The 20825-nt window shown below is 42.5% G+C and overlaps 1 protein-coding gene across 2 annotated transcripts in view; it reads right to left on the bottom strand.

The window, feature by feature from the left end:
• Positions 1-4915: 4915 nt before the first annotated feature.
• The window catches only part of LOC129696315 (chloride channel protein C-like), an 84154-nt gene continuing 68244 nt past the window's right edge, over positions 4916-20825 (bottom strand). For both annotated transcript variants that reach the window (XM_055634104.1, XM_055634105.1), the window contains 3 exons: positions 18453-18546; positions 6485-6577; positions 4916-5705 (listed from right to left, as the gene is read on the bottom strand). In XM_055634104.1, the coding sequence (XP_055490079.1) occupies positions 5487-5705; positions 6485-6577; positions 18453-18546 (406 nt within the window). In that variant the 3' untranslated portion in view covers positions 4916-5486. The remainder of the gene's footprint in view (positions 5706-6484; positions 6578-18452; positions 18547-20825) is intronic.

Raw genomic sequence — 20825 nt, forward strand, 5'->3', positions numbered from 1 at the left:
AAGAAAAGAATAAAGTTCAGTGTGTGTGTGTGCGCACATACTCAATAAATAAACAAATATAGTGCAATAACAGTAATAGTCTGTATTACTTATATAAATGTACCAAGCAACAAAGATCTGTGTAATTTAGTTGAGATGGTACATAACGGAACAAACAAAGCCACCCAAATCATTGGATTTCCAGTCAAGTAACTTGTCCAAAAATAAAAGAAAAGGTCACATAGCGAGCTGGCTATGGCAGATAAACCAGAGCAGATTAAAGAATGGACATTACTGTATCTGATTCGTCACAACGAGAGGGAATTATACCACACCATAAGATCCTCAAATGAGTCTCTGGAAAATGCATTAGATGCACTCTAAGCAGAATACAATACAATACAATACAATACAAATTTATTATCATTTGAGCCCCAGTGAGACTCAAACGAAATGTTGTTTCCACAGCCATACAAACAAAGACACTGTCTTACAGACATACACATAATTAAATTCACACAAACATCCATCACAGTGAAGCCACTGTGATGGAAGGCAAGTCTTTTCTCTCCCCTGTTCTCCGTGTCTCTCCCGATGTCCAAGCCCCAGGCGGGTGATGATAAGTCCCACGGCCATTTTAGGCCGCGCGGGGCGATTTACGGCCCCGCTCCCGGTCTGAAAGTCCAAGGTTGGAACCCCCACGGGCGATGGTGAGTCCCACGGCCATGAAGCCGCGCCGGGTGATGTACGGTCCCGGTCCGGGTCGTTCCAACCCCGCGACACGGGCTGGAGAAGCGTTGCGGGAGCTCCGGGAAGCGGTCTCTCCCCCCGGACCCGCGAGCTCCCGTTGTCCCAATCCACCGGACCTGCGGCTGCGTTGCTGGAGCCTCCGAGCCCCAGGAGTCGAGTCGCAGCAGCGAGTCACCACCGCTCCCCACGCTCCAAGGCCGGCCAGCCCCACGATGGTGAGTAGTCCGCAGCTCCGCAGCTCCGCAGTCTCCCGAGCCCCCGGGTCGTTCAGGCTGGAGGCCGCTCCACGGTGCTAGGCCCCAACGACAGCCGAGACCCGACAGGGAAAAAGTCGGGTCTCCCGGACAGGGAAGAGATTTAAAACAGTTTCCCCCCCCCCCCCCCCGCCCCCCACATTTACACATTTAAAAATACTATTAAAAAACACCAAACACTACATTTAACTAGACAAAAAATAAAAAAAAGACAGACAGGCTGTAGGGGCCGCTGCAACGGGTGAGTCGCGCCGCCAATAAACAAAATAAACAATTGACCTTTTTTTTTTACTGTCATGTATGAATGGAGAGAATTTTTTTGATGACTTTCTTGACAGAGCCGAGGCTGTTTGCATTTAATTGATTTTGGAATTTAAAGGATTCACTCAACAGAGATCGGGACATTTGTGGAATCTAGAAGACCAACACGAGAGGCTGCAAAAGGCTGCATACTATGTGAGACAGTGTCCACTTTTTTTTTAATGCAGGCAAATAGGCTTAAAATGTTTGATGGGGAACAGCAGGAAATATGCATGATCAAGCATGAATCAAAAGGCAGGACAAGGAAAGTACAGGTGCACAACCTTTTATCCGGAGTTCCGGAAACCGAAAAACTCCGAAAACCGGCCATTTTTTCCAGGATGTCGTCTGCACACCAAAGCTCGCGTTTGGCGCCAAACTTGACCCAAAACTACCCACGTCTGTACTACTGTAGCGGCTGCCTCCTCCCCGGAGACCGGGGAGACACTTAAACATCTGTAAATCATTGCTTAAATGTTAGTCAGCTAGTTTGGAGGGCTTTTATGTGAAGGGGGGGGGTGAAGGGGTAAACTTCAATTCTTAGTCCCCTACCTGGTCGGAGAGGCGGGGAGCGGTCAATGCCTTACCGGGTCGCCGTGCAGTAAGCTCCGCAGCGCTGGGGCTGCGGGCGTCCGGCCGCGGGCGGCGCCGGTTGTAGCTCCGACCCCGGAAACTCTACCCCTGGCTGCGAGGTGCTCCAAATCCACCGCCGCCCGCGGCCGGACACCCGCAGCCCCAGCTCCGCGAATGTTGGGAGTCGGCGGCCACAGCGCTCCGGAGCTTACCGCATGGCAACCCGGTAAGGCATTGCCCGCTCCCCGCTGGTATCCCAGCGCTGCGACGCCGCCGACTCCCAACATTCGCGGAGCTGGGGCTGCGGGCGTCCGGCCGCGGGCAGTGGTGGATTTGGAGCGCCTCGCAGCCAGGGGTAGAGTTGCCGGGGTCGGAGCTCCAACCGGCACCGCCCGCGGCTGGACGGAGCCCCCAGCTCCGCGATGTTGGGAGTCGCCGACCAGGTAGGGGACTAAGAATGAAAGTTTCCCCCTTCACCCCCCACCACCACCACCACCACCACATAAAATCCCTCCAAACTAACTGACTAACATTTATGCAATGATTTACAATGATTCCCCGGTCTCAGTGGAGGAGGCAGCCGCTCCAGACTTTTCAAGCCGCCCGCGCTACCTACCTAATCTACGCTAAAAATCTTCCATTCGGAAATCCGAAAATGTCCGAAATCCGACAAGTGTCTGGTCCCAAGGCTTTCGGATAAAAGGTTGTGCACCTGTATAACCAAATTGCTTAGATGCCACAAATACCAGAATATGGACTGCAAGATATACCACCTGTAAAAGATTTGCCCTGAACAGGGTAAAGTTGTGTGGTAAAATAATTTCTACCAACTAAACATAGAGATGACCACATCAAAAGGTCCATGGAATGGACAAGATGAATAGTTCAGGGAAAGGATACAGTCAAATTCAGTTATCAGTGAAAACAATCAACCTAGTTATATTAATAATAATAATAATAATAATAATAATAATAATAATAATACATTTTATTTATGGGCGCCTTTCAAGAGTCTCAAGGACACCTTACAAAAATTTAGCAGGTAGAGGAAAAACATGTAAGGGGAATGAAATAAATAGTAGAGACATGACTAGTACACAAATTAAAGACAGAATTCAATTCAAAACACAATGAGGCAATTCATGCACAGATGAAAAGGGAGGGGGACGTGGGGCTAAGGATAGGCAGAGGTGAAGAGATGGGTCTTGAGGCGGGACTGGAAGATGGTGAGGGAAACGGAATTGCGGATCAGTTGGGGGAGGGAGTTCCAGAGCCTGGGAGCTGCCCTGGAGAAGGCTCTGTCCCCAAAACTGCGGAGGTTGGACTTGTGAATGGAGAGGCGACCGGCTGATGTGGATCTGAAGGACCGTGAGGGTTGGTAGGGGGAAAGGAGGTCAGTGAGATATGGGGGGGCTAGATGGTGGAGGGCTTTGTAGGTGAGGACCAGGATGTTGTAGGTGATCCGGTGGGAGATGGGAAGCCAGTGAAGTTGTTTGAGGACTGGAGTGATGTGATGCCAGGATTTGGTGTGGGTGATGAGTCGGGCGGCTGCGTTCTGGACCAGTTGGAGTCGGTTGATGTAGGTGGAGCTGATGCCAAGGAGAAGTGAGTTGCAATAGTCCAGTCGGGAGGAGATGAAGGCATGGATGAGTCTTTCAGCAGTGGGAGGTGTGAGAGAGGGTCTGAGTTTGGCCATGTTGCGGAGATGAAAGAAGTAGGTTTTAATGACATGGCGGATGTGAGGCTCAAGGGAGAGGGTGGAATCAAAGATCACGCCAAGGTTGCGGGCCTGAGGAGATGGGGAGACAGTGGTGCCGTCGATGGTGAGAGTGGGGTTATTGATTTTGCTGAGTGTGGCTTTGGAGCCTATGAGGAGGAATTCTGTCTTATCGCTGTTGAGTTTGAGGAACTCAGAGTTTGAGTTTTATCATAAATAATTATTAATTTTAAATTATATTAATTCTATGAAAGGAATGCCCACTACATACTCAGTCAATGGCACTCAGAAACATTTAAACTTGACAGAGAAATAGCGGCACGGTGGCGCAGCGGCAGAGTTGCTGCCTTACAGCGAATGCAGCACCGGAGACCCGGGTTCGATCCTGACTATGGGTGCTGTCTGTACGGAGTTTGTACATTCTCCCCGTGACCTGTGTGGGTTTTCTCAGAGATCTTTGGTTTCCTCCCATACTCCAAAGACATACAGGTATGTAGGCTAATTGGTTTGGTAAATGTAAAAAATGTCCCTAGTGGGTCTAGAACAGTGTAAATGTGTGGGGATTGCTGGTCAGCGCAGACCCGTTGGGCCGAAAGGGCAATATTTCCGCGTTGTATCACTAAACTAAGGAATAACACATAGAGCCCTTTCAAAACAAGTCCACCAATCTGGAGATGGTGCCATTTTAACCAATCTGTCTGAAGAAGGGTCTTGACCCGAAACGTCATCTATCTTTGTTCTCCAGGGATGCTGCCTGACCCGTTGAGTTTACTCCAGCACCTTGTGCCCTTTTGTGTCACATACTTTAGGTGTGTAAATTAATGCACTGAAGATGCTGAGAGAAGGTGGTAAACCAAAGAATACAGAGATATATAATGTTGATTCTAAAACTATGCAAGAATGATCCAAAGAGCGAGAATATCTATAGTGTGGCTGAACTTGTAAATTTATATGTGGCTGTACTTTTCTTTCATGTTTAAAAGAGATCAATGTAGCAGTATATGTAATCAGTATATGTAGCGCTGTTTGTAAAAGGCCAATGATTGTTATAAGGCTCCTATTTTTTTTTAAATACAATGCAATATGATTGTCTATTCTCTAGATTAAAACATTGTTTGTACAATCTTTCAGATTCAATCTATAGTAAACATTTGAATAAGCAGTCGTTTGTTGGAGCTTCAGTTTTAAGTTTGTTCATCACTTCTTGTCAAAAAGCCTAGACGCTACAATGAACATTGAATCAGAAGACCTATTGTGATATATGGTTGATGTTTTATCCTGGTACAAAGCTCTGGTAAATCCTGGTACAAAGCTGTGGTAAAAAAATCCAAATTAAATTGAGTGTCTTAAATATTCCTTTATTGAAACCCAAGCCGAAATTTCTCCCGATATTATTTTGTTCTCAGAAGGTCTGTTAACTAATTATCTCAGATAAATATACAATAAAAAAGAATTAGGGTAAAAAAGCAAATGGAATACATCGTGAAGGCGATACAATTTTAAACATTAATGTTTATTGTTAATTTACTTAAGATCACTGTTTAATTCATCCACAAATGTGGTAACCTACTGCAATTGTGATAGAAAGATATGAACAACTATTTTGGGAGAGGCTTTTACTTATTATCCTTTGTCAATGACACACAAACAAAAAATCAATAGCAATTCTTTAAAAGGCTGGTAAGGATATATTCTATGCTATGGAACATCTTCAAAAGATAATCTCCCCAAATGGAACAAATACTTATTCAAAAAAAGAAGTAGCAGGCGGAGTGGAGGAACCTATCAATAAAGGGTATTACAAAGCAAAATATTGGAGCGTGTGATGATGTTCAAGTATCTATCAGAAATCATTTCTACTTTTATCTCCGGGATTTGATTTTAACAAGGACAGATTAATGAATCAGGAAGCTTTATCTTTTATGAATATCTGTTTCTAAATTCTTAAATTCAAACAGTTTTTCCTCAAGTCGGAATGCCATTAGATCTTTCCGTGTAATGATGCCAACGACACGATTTCTCAGGTCAACCACAGTCAGATGGCGAAGCCCCAATGTTCGAAAAATGTTGTAAGTGCGTTGAAGAGAAAAATTAGCATGGACAGTCATTGCTGACTGGTTAATGTATGGTTTCTATAGGCAATAAACAAAAGAGATATGGATGTTAATGTTAAACTATTTCCTGTTCTCAAATAACAAGATAACTGATTGAAATCAATTATCCTTTATGGCAAGTGACATTTTCATAATAGAATTTTTACATATCAAATTATTGCAATTCAAAATAACTGAACAAACATGTAATGCAAGAGATGTAACAATGAAATCATTAATAAATGTCAGTCATACATATCAAAAAGTCACTAACATATGAATGGGGAATTGAAGAGAAAACATTAACCCCAAATGTGATTAATATGTGGTATGGTTGAAGCAGAAAACAAACATGAATTGAAGGAATTAAACAGCACGCTGGAGCCATTCAATGAGGAAGTCATTGGAAGCCTAAGTGGAATATAAACTAAGAATTGTATTTGTAGGGCTAAAGATGGATTATGTTCCACAATTACACTTTATAAAGACAAAATTCCCCCCTAAAAAATCGTTGTCTTCCATCATCATAATCCCAATTATCAAATCAAAGCAGTTCACTTAAGTCAACGCAACATCAGGTCATTAGTGTAATGATTGTAATTCTTGTCTATTTGTATTTTAATATCTAGTAACCATTTGAAATTTATACAAATCTTGCATAGTTATTCTGTGCACAGAAATAATTAATCATTTACAATGCAGCCATCTATGCCCAGAAGACAAAAAACTATAAGAATAACAAAGACCCTAAATACAGATCATACAAATCCACCTATAAATCAAGAGATTTTATTCAACATTTTGTATAACTTGCTTACCAAGTTGACATAGTAGTCTTGATATTGTTGGTCAGTTCTATACATGTTCAGGAGCAGATTTATCTTTGTCAAGTTTTGAAACTTGAAAGAAACCTATTAATAAATTGAGAAATAGACATAATGGTGGCATTATATCAGGATTAAAAAATGCAAATTTAACGATGAACTGCATCATTCAAAAATTGCCTGACATATTCTTCAGAGGATTTCCAGATCTGCTTATATTGCTATAGTGCAAAGTCTATTTGTACTTGTGAGCAAACTCTCTGCCGTGCTTCCAGGAATTAACATTTGCAGATTAGGAGCTGCTCCAAGGAATTTCCTGGGCTTTCATTTTATCGTTGGCCATTTTTGAATGAAAGGAAAATGTTGCTGGATCCTTTGAGAAGATCAATAGGAACACTCTGCCTGGACTTAATGCAGAACAGGACTGACCATTAATTTATCCCAATTATTGCATTAGTGATAATTTATGGAACAAGTTCTTGTTTTACTTTTGTTCTCACGAAAACGATCAATGTTTGATTTTTTTCATTACCCAAGGATCATGTAGGATTAAGGAAAGGTTGTCAAATGCTGTGGGCATATTCTTACAGTCCAATGAACAGCAGTTAACTGTACATGTACGTTAATTTCCAAAATATAATTTTCTCAGGTTTTGAATGCCTCAGTTGACTGTGTTAAGTTCAAGTTCAAGTTCACATTTATTACCACATGCACCAATTAAGATACAGTGGAATTTGACTTACCATGCAGCCACACAAACAAAAGAGCACAATACACAATAGAATATAACATGAACATGCGACTGGAGTGGAAATAGCATTCTCCAACAGTGCAGGTATATATCATAAGATCATCAGATCATAACCGACATGGCTGATCTATCTCTCCCTCCTAACCCCATTCTCCTGCCTTCTTCCTATAACCTCTGACACCCGTACTAATCAAGAATCTATATATCTCTGCCTTAAAAATATCCATTGACTGCCACCTTCTGTGGCAATATAAGATGCAGAGAAGAAGAAAACTACATTGTTTAACCTTCTGTCTATTTTGGTTTTTCTTCTAATGCTACCCAAGGTGTATGGTAAGTTTGTTGTGTTTTTTCATGGAAATCTTTTTATTGCATGCATCAGGAAGGATGTCCTTATTGTGTTGCCGCATGAGGTTAAGTCAGTGCTGCGAGTCTTTAACAGCTGGAAGAAAACTTTGATGGAGCATCTTGATCAGCCTGGACAATTTGGGCTGAAGGGTCTGTGCTGTGCTGTGCTATGACTATATAAAACATGTCCCTTTAAATATGCAGCAAATCTAAAATAATTGTGCAGCCATTGGACTAAGTTTTGGTTTTCAATTTTTACAATGCAATTATAAAAAATATCACAATGTGAAATTACAAAATGAATTCACTGATAAATATAAAAATTAAAAATATATATTTATAGACATTTAAATGATGAAAGGAAAACTAGTCAGGAAAAATTGCAGAAAGATTGGCAAGATAATTTCCATATATAAAGGCAGAGTAATAGGAAAAGTATTGAATAACCATTGTAATTCAGCTTTAATTCAAAAGACCAAAGTAAATACCATTAATGAATCTCAGAATTCATGCAGTCGGGATAAAAATATGGAAAATAATTGACAAGCTAGAAAAACAAAAAGAATTGAAGACTACTGATTGAGACAATGTTTGCAAATAAATGTCAAAGGAGGTAGGGAGGCAGGAACAAATGTGTTATGTTGTAAAAAAGTTCAAAAGAAAGGGAATGGTGAAACGATTAGGCTGTGGGCCGAGCATCAAAAATGTGTCTAGAAATAGGATTTTGTGACCCAAGTCACCAAACTACATGAAATTTTCACATATTTTGTGTAACAATATTTATATAAATCACCCCTGAAACTCGATATATGAAGAAGACTTGCACATTTTTATTAAATTAGAGAAAAACCGGAAAAATGTCGGGAATTTTTTAGTCCAATCAAAGCACGTTTAACATTGAGTTGTCTGCCAGTTGGCCAATCACGCGCTTTGTTTCAGGCTAGCACACAAAATGGCTGAGGGGGCTTCACAGATGCCGGTTTTACTGGAGATTCCGATTTGTTGTTCTGTGGAATAAATGTTGTGGAAACTTGCAGCAGGTTAATTGTATTTAGTGGGAAAAGCATTAAAAAGGCTGAAGAAAGTGCTGCGAAGTGGATTAAAGTGCAAGAAAGCCTTCAAAGTCCCTGCTAATGTGCTGGAACACAAAGAAGGCCCCCATGAATCAACTCTAACTGAAAGTTAAGACTAAAGTCTGAATTTATGAAAATCTATCTGTATGGACTTTAATAGTAAGATTAAACGAGTACTTACCAGTATGAAGTTTGATCTGTATTTTATGAGGAGTTACGGTGAGGTATTACGTGAAGATCCCAGCCCAGTGCGCAGGTGCGGCATACTTCGAAGCAGCGGTGTGAAATCACAGGATAGACACAATATTTGAAGTAAGATAGTAAAGATCATGAGACATCAGTTTATTAGTTTGATCTATATATTGAGGGTGGGAGCGGAGGGCACGTAATACCTCACCGTAACTCCTCATAAAATACAGATAAAACTTCATACTGGTAAGTACTCATTTAATCTTACTATTTTACTTCGGAGTCACGTGAGTGATTCCGTGAAGACTTCAAAGGTCTGTGATTTCAAACCGTGTAACAGTTTTTATTTCACTCACTGCCAAAGTTTTTGAGGGAGGAAGTGTTATCGTAATCAACCAGTGGATATGCTTTCACAAGAAACAGAAAGGTATTTGTTAACAATAACAACATAAAGAGCTCCCCTGAGCTTAAATTAATATTGCAGTTTGTAATATTCTTTCTGCAATTAAATCAGGTTTATCAACGGTTTACAATAAAAATGTTCTGAACGTCGTTCCCTTGACCATTCTGCCGTATTGAGAATGTGGTCAACCGGGATGTCCATTCGTTCAGCCGCTGATATCAATGCTGCCCTAGTGGAATGGGATTAAAATGTATTATTATCTATTCCGGCAGCTTTCAGTACCTGTTTGAGCCACCTTGGAGTGGTTTGGCTCGTACCCCGTCTTGGGGTTTCTGTGGTTGACCCATAGGCTTTCCTCTCCCTCTAAGATTGTGGGTTGTGTCTATATATTGTAGTAGATGGGTCACCACACTCAACCTGGACTCTGGTGGGTAGGCCCGGAATCCCACCAGTGAATTGGGCGTTCCTGGTCCATATAGCCATATAACGATTACAGCACGGAAAACACAGGCGATCTCGACCCTACTAGTCCGTGCCGAACTCATAATCTCGCCTAGTCCCATATACCTGCAAGTTAGATTTTTACCAGACCTAGAATATGAACGTGATGCGTCTGGGGTAATCACCATGTTATCCAGTCTAGTTTTATGGAGTGACTGGACTCTGTGAGCGTATACGAGAGCCATAAGCAAGAGCGTTTTTAACATAGATTGAGCAAGCTGAGGGATCTGGCTGGTGCCATTCTCTGAGATATGTCAATATCACACCAATATCCCATACATGGGTATACCTGGGTTTTTGGGGCTTATTATTATAGTTGCCCTTCATAAGTTTATCTTCAGTGGATGGGATCCCATGCTCTGCTGTCATGCTGTTTTAGATAAGCAGACAAGGCGTTCCATGCTGTATTTACGGCACTGTAACTCACCTTTTAGTCATGGTGTAGATGTTCCAGGAACTCCAATACGTCAGTGGTTGAATAGTTTGGTATGTTGTCCCTGCGTCGTGGCAGTATTTTACCCATGTTAGCTCTTGGTGACTGTTCGCAGGGATGCCGACATGGTGGTAATGGTTCCTTTGGATAATCCCAGTCCCTGGTAAGGTCTATTCAAAACCTGCACCCAGGAGTTTGATGTTTTTCTGGCATGGGTGGCTTGTGCCTGATACTGGGTTGAGTCAGCAACCATGGTCCACTAGGGAAATCCATAGGTGACTCGCCCACCGTGTCGTGATGAACTGGGAACCATGGCTGTGTAGGCCGGTCGGGCACGTTCAATATCTCGGAGACAGATTCCATCTGTATTACGAAGTGCCCGACTGATGAGGCAGAAGGGAGGAAGGCAAAGCAGAAATTCCCCCTTCCAGCGTGTAGGCATCTATCGCTGCTGCCTCTGATCTGGTTCCTAAGTCACATACATAGGTTACTGGTGATTCCGTCTTGTGCAACCAAATTGATATCTGGCTTTCAAACTGCTTAATACCTTTAGCAGATATTTTGGGTTTGACATCTATTCAATGTTATCATAAATTTTTACCCGTGACGTGGTGTCTCCCACTGTTCTAGCTTCCTAGGAAATAGGCAGCTGATAGTTAAAATGTCTTTTGACACACCATTGCCAGATCTGTTTCCAATTTGTTGCACGATAGTGATTTTATGCTCCCCATATGGTTGATATAAGCCACCACCATAGTATTATCAATCCGTAACCGCATAAGTACGTGCTGCATTTGAAATGCATATGCTTTTTAGCCCAATAGGCGATCACCAATCCCAAATAGTTGGTGCCCGGTGTGTGTAGTAACGATGATTCTGAATTGGTCCATCTGTTACCTGTGCTGGATATGGAGTTTAGTTGCTCCCCAGCCTAAAGTACTGGCATCGGTTTTTAATAACCAAGTTGGGATTGGTGACAATAATAGGGCTGAAAACTATGCCAAACATATGTCTGCCCACCACTGTAATTGTGATATAGCTTCAGTGGGTACATTCATGATTTGATTATAGTGACCCAAGCACCTTGGCAGAGTAACAGTCATATGGATGGAATTGATATTGAAGCCCAGATAATCCATGGTAGTTAACGGCTTCAATACTGGTTTATCTGGGCGTGGGATGAACCTCAGTGCTTTAGGGAGCTGTTTCGTAGCTAGAACTGCTGCCACAGCTAATTCCTTTGTTTCCCCTAATATGAGGATATCATCCAATATATGCCATGATTAGATTCAAATTTAATTTTAGTTGTCATTGTCAGTGTATAGTACAGAGACAACGAAATGCATTGGAAACAACGAAATGCATTGCTTGTTTTCTTAATATTTTCATGGCTATTTTTAATATTTATAATAGTTTAGGGCTGAGGTTAGACCATTGGGAATGCTCTATTCCATAGTTGCCCTAACCGGGATATCCATTATCCAGGTTAAATTTTTTAGGTATCTACAATGATCCTAGTGTATGGGTATAAGATAGTTTGCATCTTCCATATCAATGCTCGCCATAAGGTATCCTTTGGAGATCAGATGTCTGGCAGTGACAAAAACCCGTCTCCATCTTAAAGTGTATATACTCAACAGATTTATTTAGTGATATTAGATCAATGATGATGTTACATTCACGATCTTTTGTAGTTTTAGTGAATATATTCGATACAAATTCCAATGGTTCATGTTTACTCTCATGATCCATTTAGTGATGAGCCTTTCTAGTTCAGCTTGACCTTCTCACTTCTCTTTCTTAGAGGGAGAAAATGCCCTTTGGGCGCATTGCTGAACTGGTGGTAATATGCCCAATTTGAATTCAAGTTTATATCCACTAATACTGTTGAGTATATATTAGTTATTTGTGACTGCACCCATGCTTTATCAACAAGTGTAAATGCCCCCCCCCCCCCCCCCCCCGCAGTTAGTAGAACACCCTTATTTAGTGTAAACTGGGAGGAACCAGACTACCTACCTCCATGTTTATTGTTTTTTCATGAAGGCTTAGTTATGCTGGTATGCTGGTGCTGTCGGTGGGGCGGCGCATTTTCCCACGGCTCCGCTCTGGGCCCCTGCCTAAAAAGAACTTTGGGGTAATGTGAAGCGGTCGCCAGGCTTTCACCAGTCCTTGTTCGATATTTGCTGGTGGATGCCGAGGGGTGCTGCCAGCTGGGTGTTGGATGCGATGTCCTGCTCGTTCCATGTCAGTCGAGTATCCCAAATTTGGGAACATCTTAGGCGTCAGCACACTCGTAGTGCAACGGGATAGTCTCATCCTGGGAGAACCACCTTGGTGATCATGGCGTCTCACCTGCCAGGTGAGTATGATCCGTGGAAACAACGAGCAAAGGCGGTGACATCTTGACCCTCTGTTAGGAGCTTCAAAGTTCGCTGCTTTTAGCTCTTGTCTGCGAGTCTGCTGACCCAGCTGCCTGCGGATTTGCCTCTAGAAAGGCCTACTCCTGCAGGGCTTTGTTTGGGAAGATGGTCGTGTGGAGGAGCCAGGTAGTGGCCCACGACACCCAGTAGCTCTTCCTGATCCTGCTCCCCTGGCATACTGCTGTTCTCGTCCGCCTGCCCAGCGTTTAAGCCAGCCCAGCCCTGGCCTCCTTAGCTAGCCTCAAAAGAGGGAGCAAAAGAGTGAGCTATAAATTGGAGGAGGCATAGCTCAAACTCCATTGTTGTATCAATCCCTCAACAAGGGAGATGGCTAGTGCAATAGCACTGGGGTAGGAGTGTCAGCTCCCTTGGCATTCAGCCAGTGCCCCTCGTTTTCCCTGGAGGTGAACTCCATGACCTCCCCTGGCTTGGGGAGACAGACATACTTGTTTTTGCTGTCTCCAGCCTGTTCCACTGTTGGAGGAAGTTGGTTCCCGTAGAACCTGTAATTTTGGTAAGTTTTTTGTCTTACCTGTATGTAGAGGCTGCCTGCCGTTTTTCAGGCGGCATTGTAGCGGTTCCCGGGCGGCGATTCTCCTTGTCAGGAGTCTGCAGGGCTGCCGGTCAGGTTTTTAAACTTCCCGCCGGTCCGCTGCTGTTACCAAACAGCTGTTCAGCGGACCAGCATAGCGCAGCTCCCTGCAGCGGTCCGCAGCGTGTGCGGTCCCGTTAGCGCCTTTCCCCCTCCACTGTCGGCTCCTTCGCTGGAGTCGAACGGGGGCCGCTTCCTCTGCTGCTTTGCTCCCCCTGGAGCAAAAAACCACAAGGCCCGATAAAGGTAAATACTTACCTCATGTCCTTGGTTTGCGGGAGCGCCCGACTCCCGCTGGCCGCAATTTGCACAGCTGTGCGATAATGCCACACCTGCGCACTGGGCTGGGATCTTCACGGAATCACTCACGTGACTCCGAAGTAAAATTAATTTAATATAATGTGAAAAAATCCATTCATTCATCCATTCATTCATTCCTTATTCATTCATTCACTCACTCAATCATTCATTCATGAAATTGAGGGCCTAAACTATAACACAGTCAATTAAACATTGTCACTAATGCCAGCTTGTTGTAGAGTAATAAGTCTTTAACAGCTAATCTCGGAGCTGCCTGCGAAAACTTACCGGGAAAAAGTGCTCCGATCGCAGGGCCTAGGTACTCACGGTAAAGTGAAGCCGCGGTCTCAATTAATAAGCGGCCGATTCGTAATCGCGGAGCCGCGGATCATCTCCGTGGGCGGATGGGGGGAGGAGGCTGTACATAATGCCGTCTGTAGCGGTCGTTTTCAGACCCCGATAACGTGAGAAAAACGGAGGGATATCGATCGCTATTTACCGCGAGTACCTAGGTCCCGCGATCGGAGCACTTTTTCCCGGTAAGTTTTCACATTAAGTTGTCTGCCAGTTGGCCAATCACGTGCTTTGATTGGACTAAAAAATTTCGGAGATTTTTCCGGTTTTTCTCTAATTGAATAAAAATGTGCAAGTCTTCTTCATATCGAGTTTCAGGGGTGATTTATATAAATATTTTTAAACAATATGTGAAAATTTAGTTTGGTGACTTGGGCCATGAAACTGCAGAATAAAGCTCCTCGACCCACAGCCTAGATAGACAGCCAAAGTTGGTCCTTTACAGAAAAAAGCAAACAAAATTAAATCTGGCCTGTTGTCCATTAAATATGAATGATGGAAATATACCAGAATATAAGGAAAAAAGACATATAAACACAACAGGTCTTTACAACTGCTCCACCATTCAGTAAGAACATGGTCGATATGATCATGGCTTCAATTCCTGTCTTCCTGTGCAATTTACCAGAAGGAAGCAGATTGATGCTATACCAGAACAACTCAAAGTCCTCTGGAAGCTCCCAAAGATGTCCTTGTGGAACACAGAGGTGGCATGCATCAGAGAATTGATATGTGTATGGAGCACTGAGATATCAATCATGAGCTGTAATTCATGTATGGAGCACTGAGATCAAGTCTCAATGAGTAAGAAGAGGCTACATGTGGAGATATGTAACTGCAGATAATGGAATCCTGAGCTAAATACAAGGTGCTGGAGGAACTCAGTTGGTCGACAGCATCTGGGAAGGGAATAGATAGATGATGTTTCGGATCAGGACCATTCTTAGGATTAGAGGAGAGAAAAATGGAAAAGAGGGAGGGAGGCATGACAAAGCCTGGCAAGTGATAGATGGAGCCCTGGTACTAGTCCCCGGAGAAGGATCGAGGTGGGGATTGGCAAATGGGTGACTTGGAGTAATTGACAAACAGGCTGTAGGTAGAGGCTGCTGCCAGTGCAGCGCCCCTAGTGGAATGTCTCAACGAGTAAGAAGAAGCTACATGTGGAGATATGTAACTGCAGATAATGGAATCCTGAACTAAATACAAGGTGCTAGAAGTGAAAAGGAGACAGAAGGGTCAGGTCAGATAAGGAATGGGAGAGGAGGGAGTGAAATGCAAAGTGATAATGGAAGGAAAGAGGGGACAATAAAAGGGAAATGGGGGACTAAGAAATGGGAGATGAGCATACAAAAGTGAAGTAAGAAGCAGGGTAAGTGAGGGGGGGTGGGGTGGGTGGTTGTTGGGAGCCATGGGAAAGAAATGTGGAAGAGGGAATGTTACTTAATGTTGGAGAATTCAACATTCATACTGTTGAGACGTAGGCTTCACAGAAAAAAGATGAGTTGTGTACCTCCCCCATTTGCAATATGACCTCACTCAGGTAATAGAGAAGGCCATGGACAGAAAGGTCAGTATGTAAATGGATAGGGGAATTTAAATGGTTAACAAACAGAAGATCTAAGGGATCTAAGCTGCCTCATAGTGCCAGAGACCCGGGTTTGATCCTGACCTCAGGTGCTGTCATTGTGGAGTTTGCATGTTCTCCTTGTGACCGCATGGGTTTCTCCAAATGGGTTTGTAGGTTAATTGGCCTCTGTAAATTGCCCCAAATGTGTAGGCAATGGAGATAACATAGAACTAGTGTTGATAGGTGATTGAAGGTTGGCATAACCTCAGCGCGGCAAAGGACCCGTTTCCATGCTGCATTTCTAAACTAAACTAAACTAAACTAATCTGAGCTTTTCCAGGATTCTCTTTCTGTTGTAGATTTACATGTCAGTGGATGACGCCAACGGAACAACAATTATGCATGAGATCTTCTTTTGTATGCAGAAGCAGAAACACAAGATCCTCCCACCTGCCATACCATATCTCCCAACTCACACACCTGATTGCCATGAGCATGGTCCTTCAACCACTGCAGCCCACTGTCTCCTGGGGGGGGGGGGGGGGGGGGGTGATGACACCAGGAGCTACATCAATCAGGACTGAGAGTCTTCCGTGCAAGGGTACAGATCATTTTGAAGTATTGGACAATTTCATTACCGGCCTAATTCTAACTATGGCAATCCTAACTAATAATTCAGTAGCATATCCAGTTTAGACAATGGACAATAGACAATAGGTGCAGAAGTAGGCCATTCGGCCCTTCAATAGACAATAGACTTCGAGTCAGCACCGCCATTCAATGTGATCATGGCTGATTATCCCCAATCAGTACCCCGTTCCTGCCTTCTCCCCATATCCCCTGACTTTAAGACTCCGCTATCTTTTAGCCCTATAAAGTAACAAATGCATTGAAATTACATAGGACATAACTTAAATAACATTTATAGTTAATAAAACACAAAGCGCAGGAGTAATTCAGTGGGGCAGGTAGCATCTGTGGAGGGAATGAATAGGTGAGATTCTGGGTAGGGACCCTCATTTTATAGGGTCAAACATAGGAGATTAGTGGGCAAAATTAGAGCACATGCTATTGGGGGTAGGGTGCTGACATGGATAGAAAATTGGTTGGAAGACAGGAAACAAATGGTAGGAATTAGTGCAGTTTTGGTCTCCAAACTTGAGGAAGGACATTCTTGCTATTGAGGGAGTGCAGTGTAGGTTCACGAGGTTAATTCCCGAGATGGCGGGACTGTCATATGTTGATAGATTGAGCGACTGGGCTTGTATATGCTGAAATTTAGAAGGATGAGAGGATATGAGAGGGGATCTTATTGAAACCTATAAAATTATTAAGGGTTTGGACACACTAAAGGCAGGAAACATGTTCCCAATGTTGGGGGAGTCCAGAACCAGGGGCCATAAGTGGCAAGCCATTTAGAACGGAGATGAGGAAAAACTTTTTCACACAGAGAGTTGTGAGTGTGGAATTCTCTGCCTCAATGGGCAGTGGAGGCTGGTTCTCTGGATGCTTTCAAGAGAGTTAGATATAGCTCTTAGGGATAGCGGAGTTAAGGGATATGGAGAGAAGGCAGGAGTAGGGTACTACTGATTGGGGATGATCAGTCATGATCACATTGAATGGCAGTGCTGGCTCGAAGGGCCGAATGGCCTACTCCTGCGTCTATTGTCTATTGTAAAGTGAAAAAGGATCCTGACCTGAAAAGACATCTGTCCATTCCCTCCCCAGATGTACCCATATGTATAGATTAATTAAATGGCTCCTGTGGTGTGGCACAATAATAAGCATTCCAGGTCATGCCACACTCCTCATCAAGTACTTATTAATGAACAATTCAGTACAAAAATAAAGCCACTTAAAATACATTTAAGCCTTACTGTCCCAACCATTTGTTCTGAGGCAATTGATATTAATTTATTTTGAAAACGTGGTTAATTTTCAATGCACTTTATCACTTCATGCGAGCATTTCATATCCAATGGGAGCCAACTATATATAGTTTCCCTGTGATTGTCTTATGCACAAAAGAAGCTTGCTTCACTTATGATCAGTATGGTCCTTCATGAATCCCATTCTCTGTGAAAAGTACAATGCAACCAAGGAAAACTTTTGCCTGAGATGTTACGATTTAGACAAGCATGTGATTTCTCTTTTTAAAAGTTCTTGATATCTGGTGATAATGTTCTGTCTTTCCTGAGCATTTGACTAACTTTAGACTTTAAACTTTAGCAACACAGCCGGAAACAGGCCCTCTAGCCCATCGCATCTGCATTGACCAGCGATCACCCCATACACTAGGGACAATCCTACAAACTAGGGACAATTTACAATTTTACCAAAGTCAATTAACCTAAAAACCTGTAGGTCTTTGGAGTGTGGGAAGAAACCAGAGCACCCGGGGAAAACACATGTAGTCAGAGGGAGAATGTACAAACTCTGTACAGACAGCACCCCTGAGAGGTGGTATGATAGCAATAAAGATGTACAGTTCACAATCTCCACCCTCATTCTTATCATTATCTTGTTTACATGGCTCAGAAATAAAATGACCCTAACTTCACAAAATTTCCATCGATACGCAGCAAAATAAACTCCAGAAGCTAATCGTTATCTCACCCGTTGTCATATTTGTCCCTGGTGTGGTCAAGAAATTGGCTGGCAATACTTAAACAAAGCTCAGTCGTGAAAATTATCCCTTGAGTGAATTTCTAATTCACATCGCTACCCACCCACCCCAAACCCTTCCAGAGGTAAAACCATTGCAAAGTAACAGTAACTAGTGAATGGTGACTGGGATAAGGCTAGCTTAACTTAGAAACATAGAAAATAGCTGCAGGAGTAGGCCATTCGGCATTTTGAGCCAGCACCGCCATTCAATAAGATCATGGCTAATCATCCAAAATCCCATATCCCTTGATTCTGTTAGCCTAAGAGCTACATCTAACTCTCTCTAACTTGGTGTGCATGAAAGAAACAGGTACTGAGGAGTATTTTATTACTTCCTTTGATTACAACTGGTAATTCTCACCTCGTGGTAGTTCAATTGAGCATATTGTTGGCAACTCTCTTTGTTCTGTGTTTCAAAAATCTTCTCATTTTCCAAGATTCTGCAGAGTTCCAGTCTAGTCCCAAAACAGATGAGAGCGCAAATGAGAACACAAAATAGGATACAAGGCGCAATGTACTTTGGCAGATGCCTGTCGGGTACAAATAATTAGCTCATTCAGCCTTCCACATCCAGATAGCTGGGTTGGTGGACAATTAGTTGGGTCCAGGATGGTCATGCCAAGTGTGGAGCAACTGCAATCCTTTGGGGCAGAGATTTCCAATGTTTATAGCCTTATGAGTGGAGAGATTTCTATTAACCTTAATCAAAAACTACCTAAACCTTCCTACACAAGGAACTGCAGATGCAGGTTTACAAACAAAGGCACAAAGTGCTGGAACAACTCAGCAGGTCTCAGCAGATCATGGCAGCATTTGAAGAAGAGTCCTGACCCAAAACATCACCTATCCATGTTCTCCAGAAATGCTGCCTGACCCATTGTGTTATTCCATTTTGTGTCTATTTCTGCCTAATCCTTATCCTGAAACGATGATTACCTCCAACGAGAGGAAAGATCCTCTTGCCATCAATCCTGTCAAGTATTTTTTTTTGTCTCATTCTTCAAAACTCCAAAGAGCAAATGCTTATTTTAATCTGTTCGCTCCTTGTAAAACTGTTCCCCTACTCCAAGAATCAATATAGTGAATCATTAAAGCAAACTCAATGCCAACATTTATTTCAAGAGAGGTTGTATACAAAAACAGGGAGTAATGCATTTGGAATATTGTGAGCAATATTTTGTTACCATATCTGAGGAAGGATGTGCTGGTCTCTGGAGAGGGTCCAGAGGAGATTTACAGGAATGATCCCAGGAATTAGTAGATTAACCTATGATGAGTGTTTGTCAGCAATGGGCCTGCACTCGCTGGAGTTTCGAAGAATGAGGGGGGGGCCTCATTGAAACATACAGAATAGTGAAATGCTTGGATAGAGTGGATGTGGAGAGGATGTTTCCACTAATGGGAGAGTCCATGACTAGTGGTCAGAGCCTCAGAATTAAAGGACGCTTTTTTAGGAAGGAGATGTGAATGCATTTCTTTGGTCAGAGTATGGTGAATCTGTGGAATTCTTTGCCACAGAAGGCTGTGCAGTGGATATTTTTAAGGCATAGATAGATTCTTTATTAGTACAGGTGTCAGATGTTATGGGGGCAGGAGAATGGGGTTTGGAGGGAGAGATAAATCAGCCATGATTGAATGGCGGAGTAGACTTGATGGACTGAATGGCCTAATTCTACTATTGCATGACCTTATGATTATTGTACTCCCTCCAAGGAAAGATTAATCTTCCACAGAAAGCAAAGCCAAAACAAGTATTCTCAGGTGCATTCTTAACAAAGCCCTACATAATTGTAGCAAAACCTCCTTACACTAAGATGGTGCCTACCTCAATCTCTTTGTCATATGCCTGGTGACACTATATGATCTGTGTATAGACGCACCCAAAATAACTCTGAATATCAATATTTACTTATCTTTCAAAAATTGTTCCACCTTTCCAATTTTCCTTCAAAACTGATCTTTTACATATTGTCATAGTATACATCACTTTACACATTCTAACCTAATTAATTAACTGATTTAAATTCCTGTGCTGTATCTTTTTATCCTCACAGAATAACTGGCCAACATTGAGTAGAAGGTATCAAAATGTCATGAAAGAAATACATCTAATTTGAATCTGAATAATTGCTTCTACCAATTTCCTGGAAGCATGTTCCATAAATGGGCCATTAAAATATAGTTCTGATGATAGGTTCATTCTCTATGGTTCTACAGAATTCCAGCCTAATCCCCAAGCAATTGAGAATACAAAAGTAGAATTAATTATCAATTTTAAAATGCTTGAAGTGCATGGTAAATCCATTATCTGCTGAAAAATTAAAGAAAATTTACAGTTCACTGTGCACACCTCATTTTGCTGCATTGCTTACATCAAATTGTAGGGATGTTATTCAAAATTTCTCTCATTTTTCAGTTAACACCCAACTCCAATTCCCAGCCCACCTTACAAACTCGGTCCGAGTCCTTAAATTCGATGTGATAAACAGGGTGATGTACTTTTACATGATTCACGTAATCTAATCTCTTTAAAAGCAGGAATCATATAATTTCTTCATCGTCCCTGTTGTAATGAGAGCATGTCCAATCTAAAATATTTTATTGAGCTACAATATTCTTTATTTATAATCAAATGAAGGTAATTTTGAAAGCAATGCTGCTTTCAGTTCAGGATGAAACTTAACACTTTCAAGTATAGATCCTATCTCAGCCGTTTCACCTTCCCGTTATTTTC

Source organism: Leucoraja erinacea, chromosome 4 (genome assembly GCF_028641065.1).
Source record: "Leucoraja erinacea ecotype New England chromosome 4, Leri_hhj_1, whole genome shotgun sequence".
Lineage (NCBI taxonomy): Eukaryota > Metazoa > Chordata > Chondrichthyes > Rajiformes > Rajidae > Leucoraja > Leucoraja erinaceus.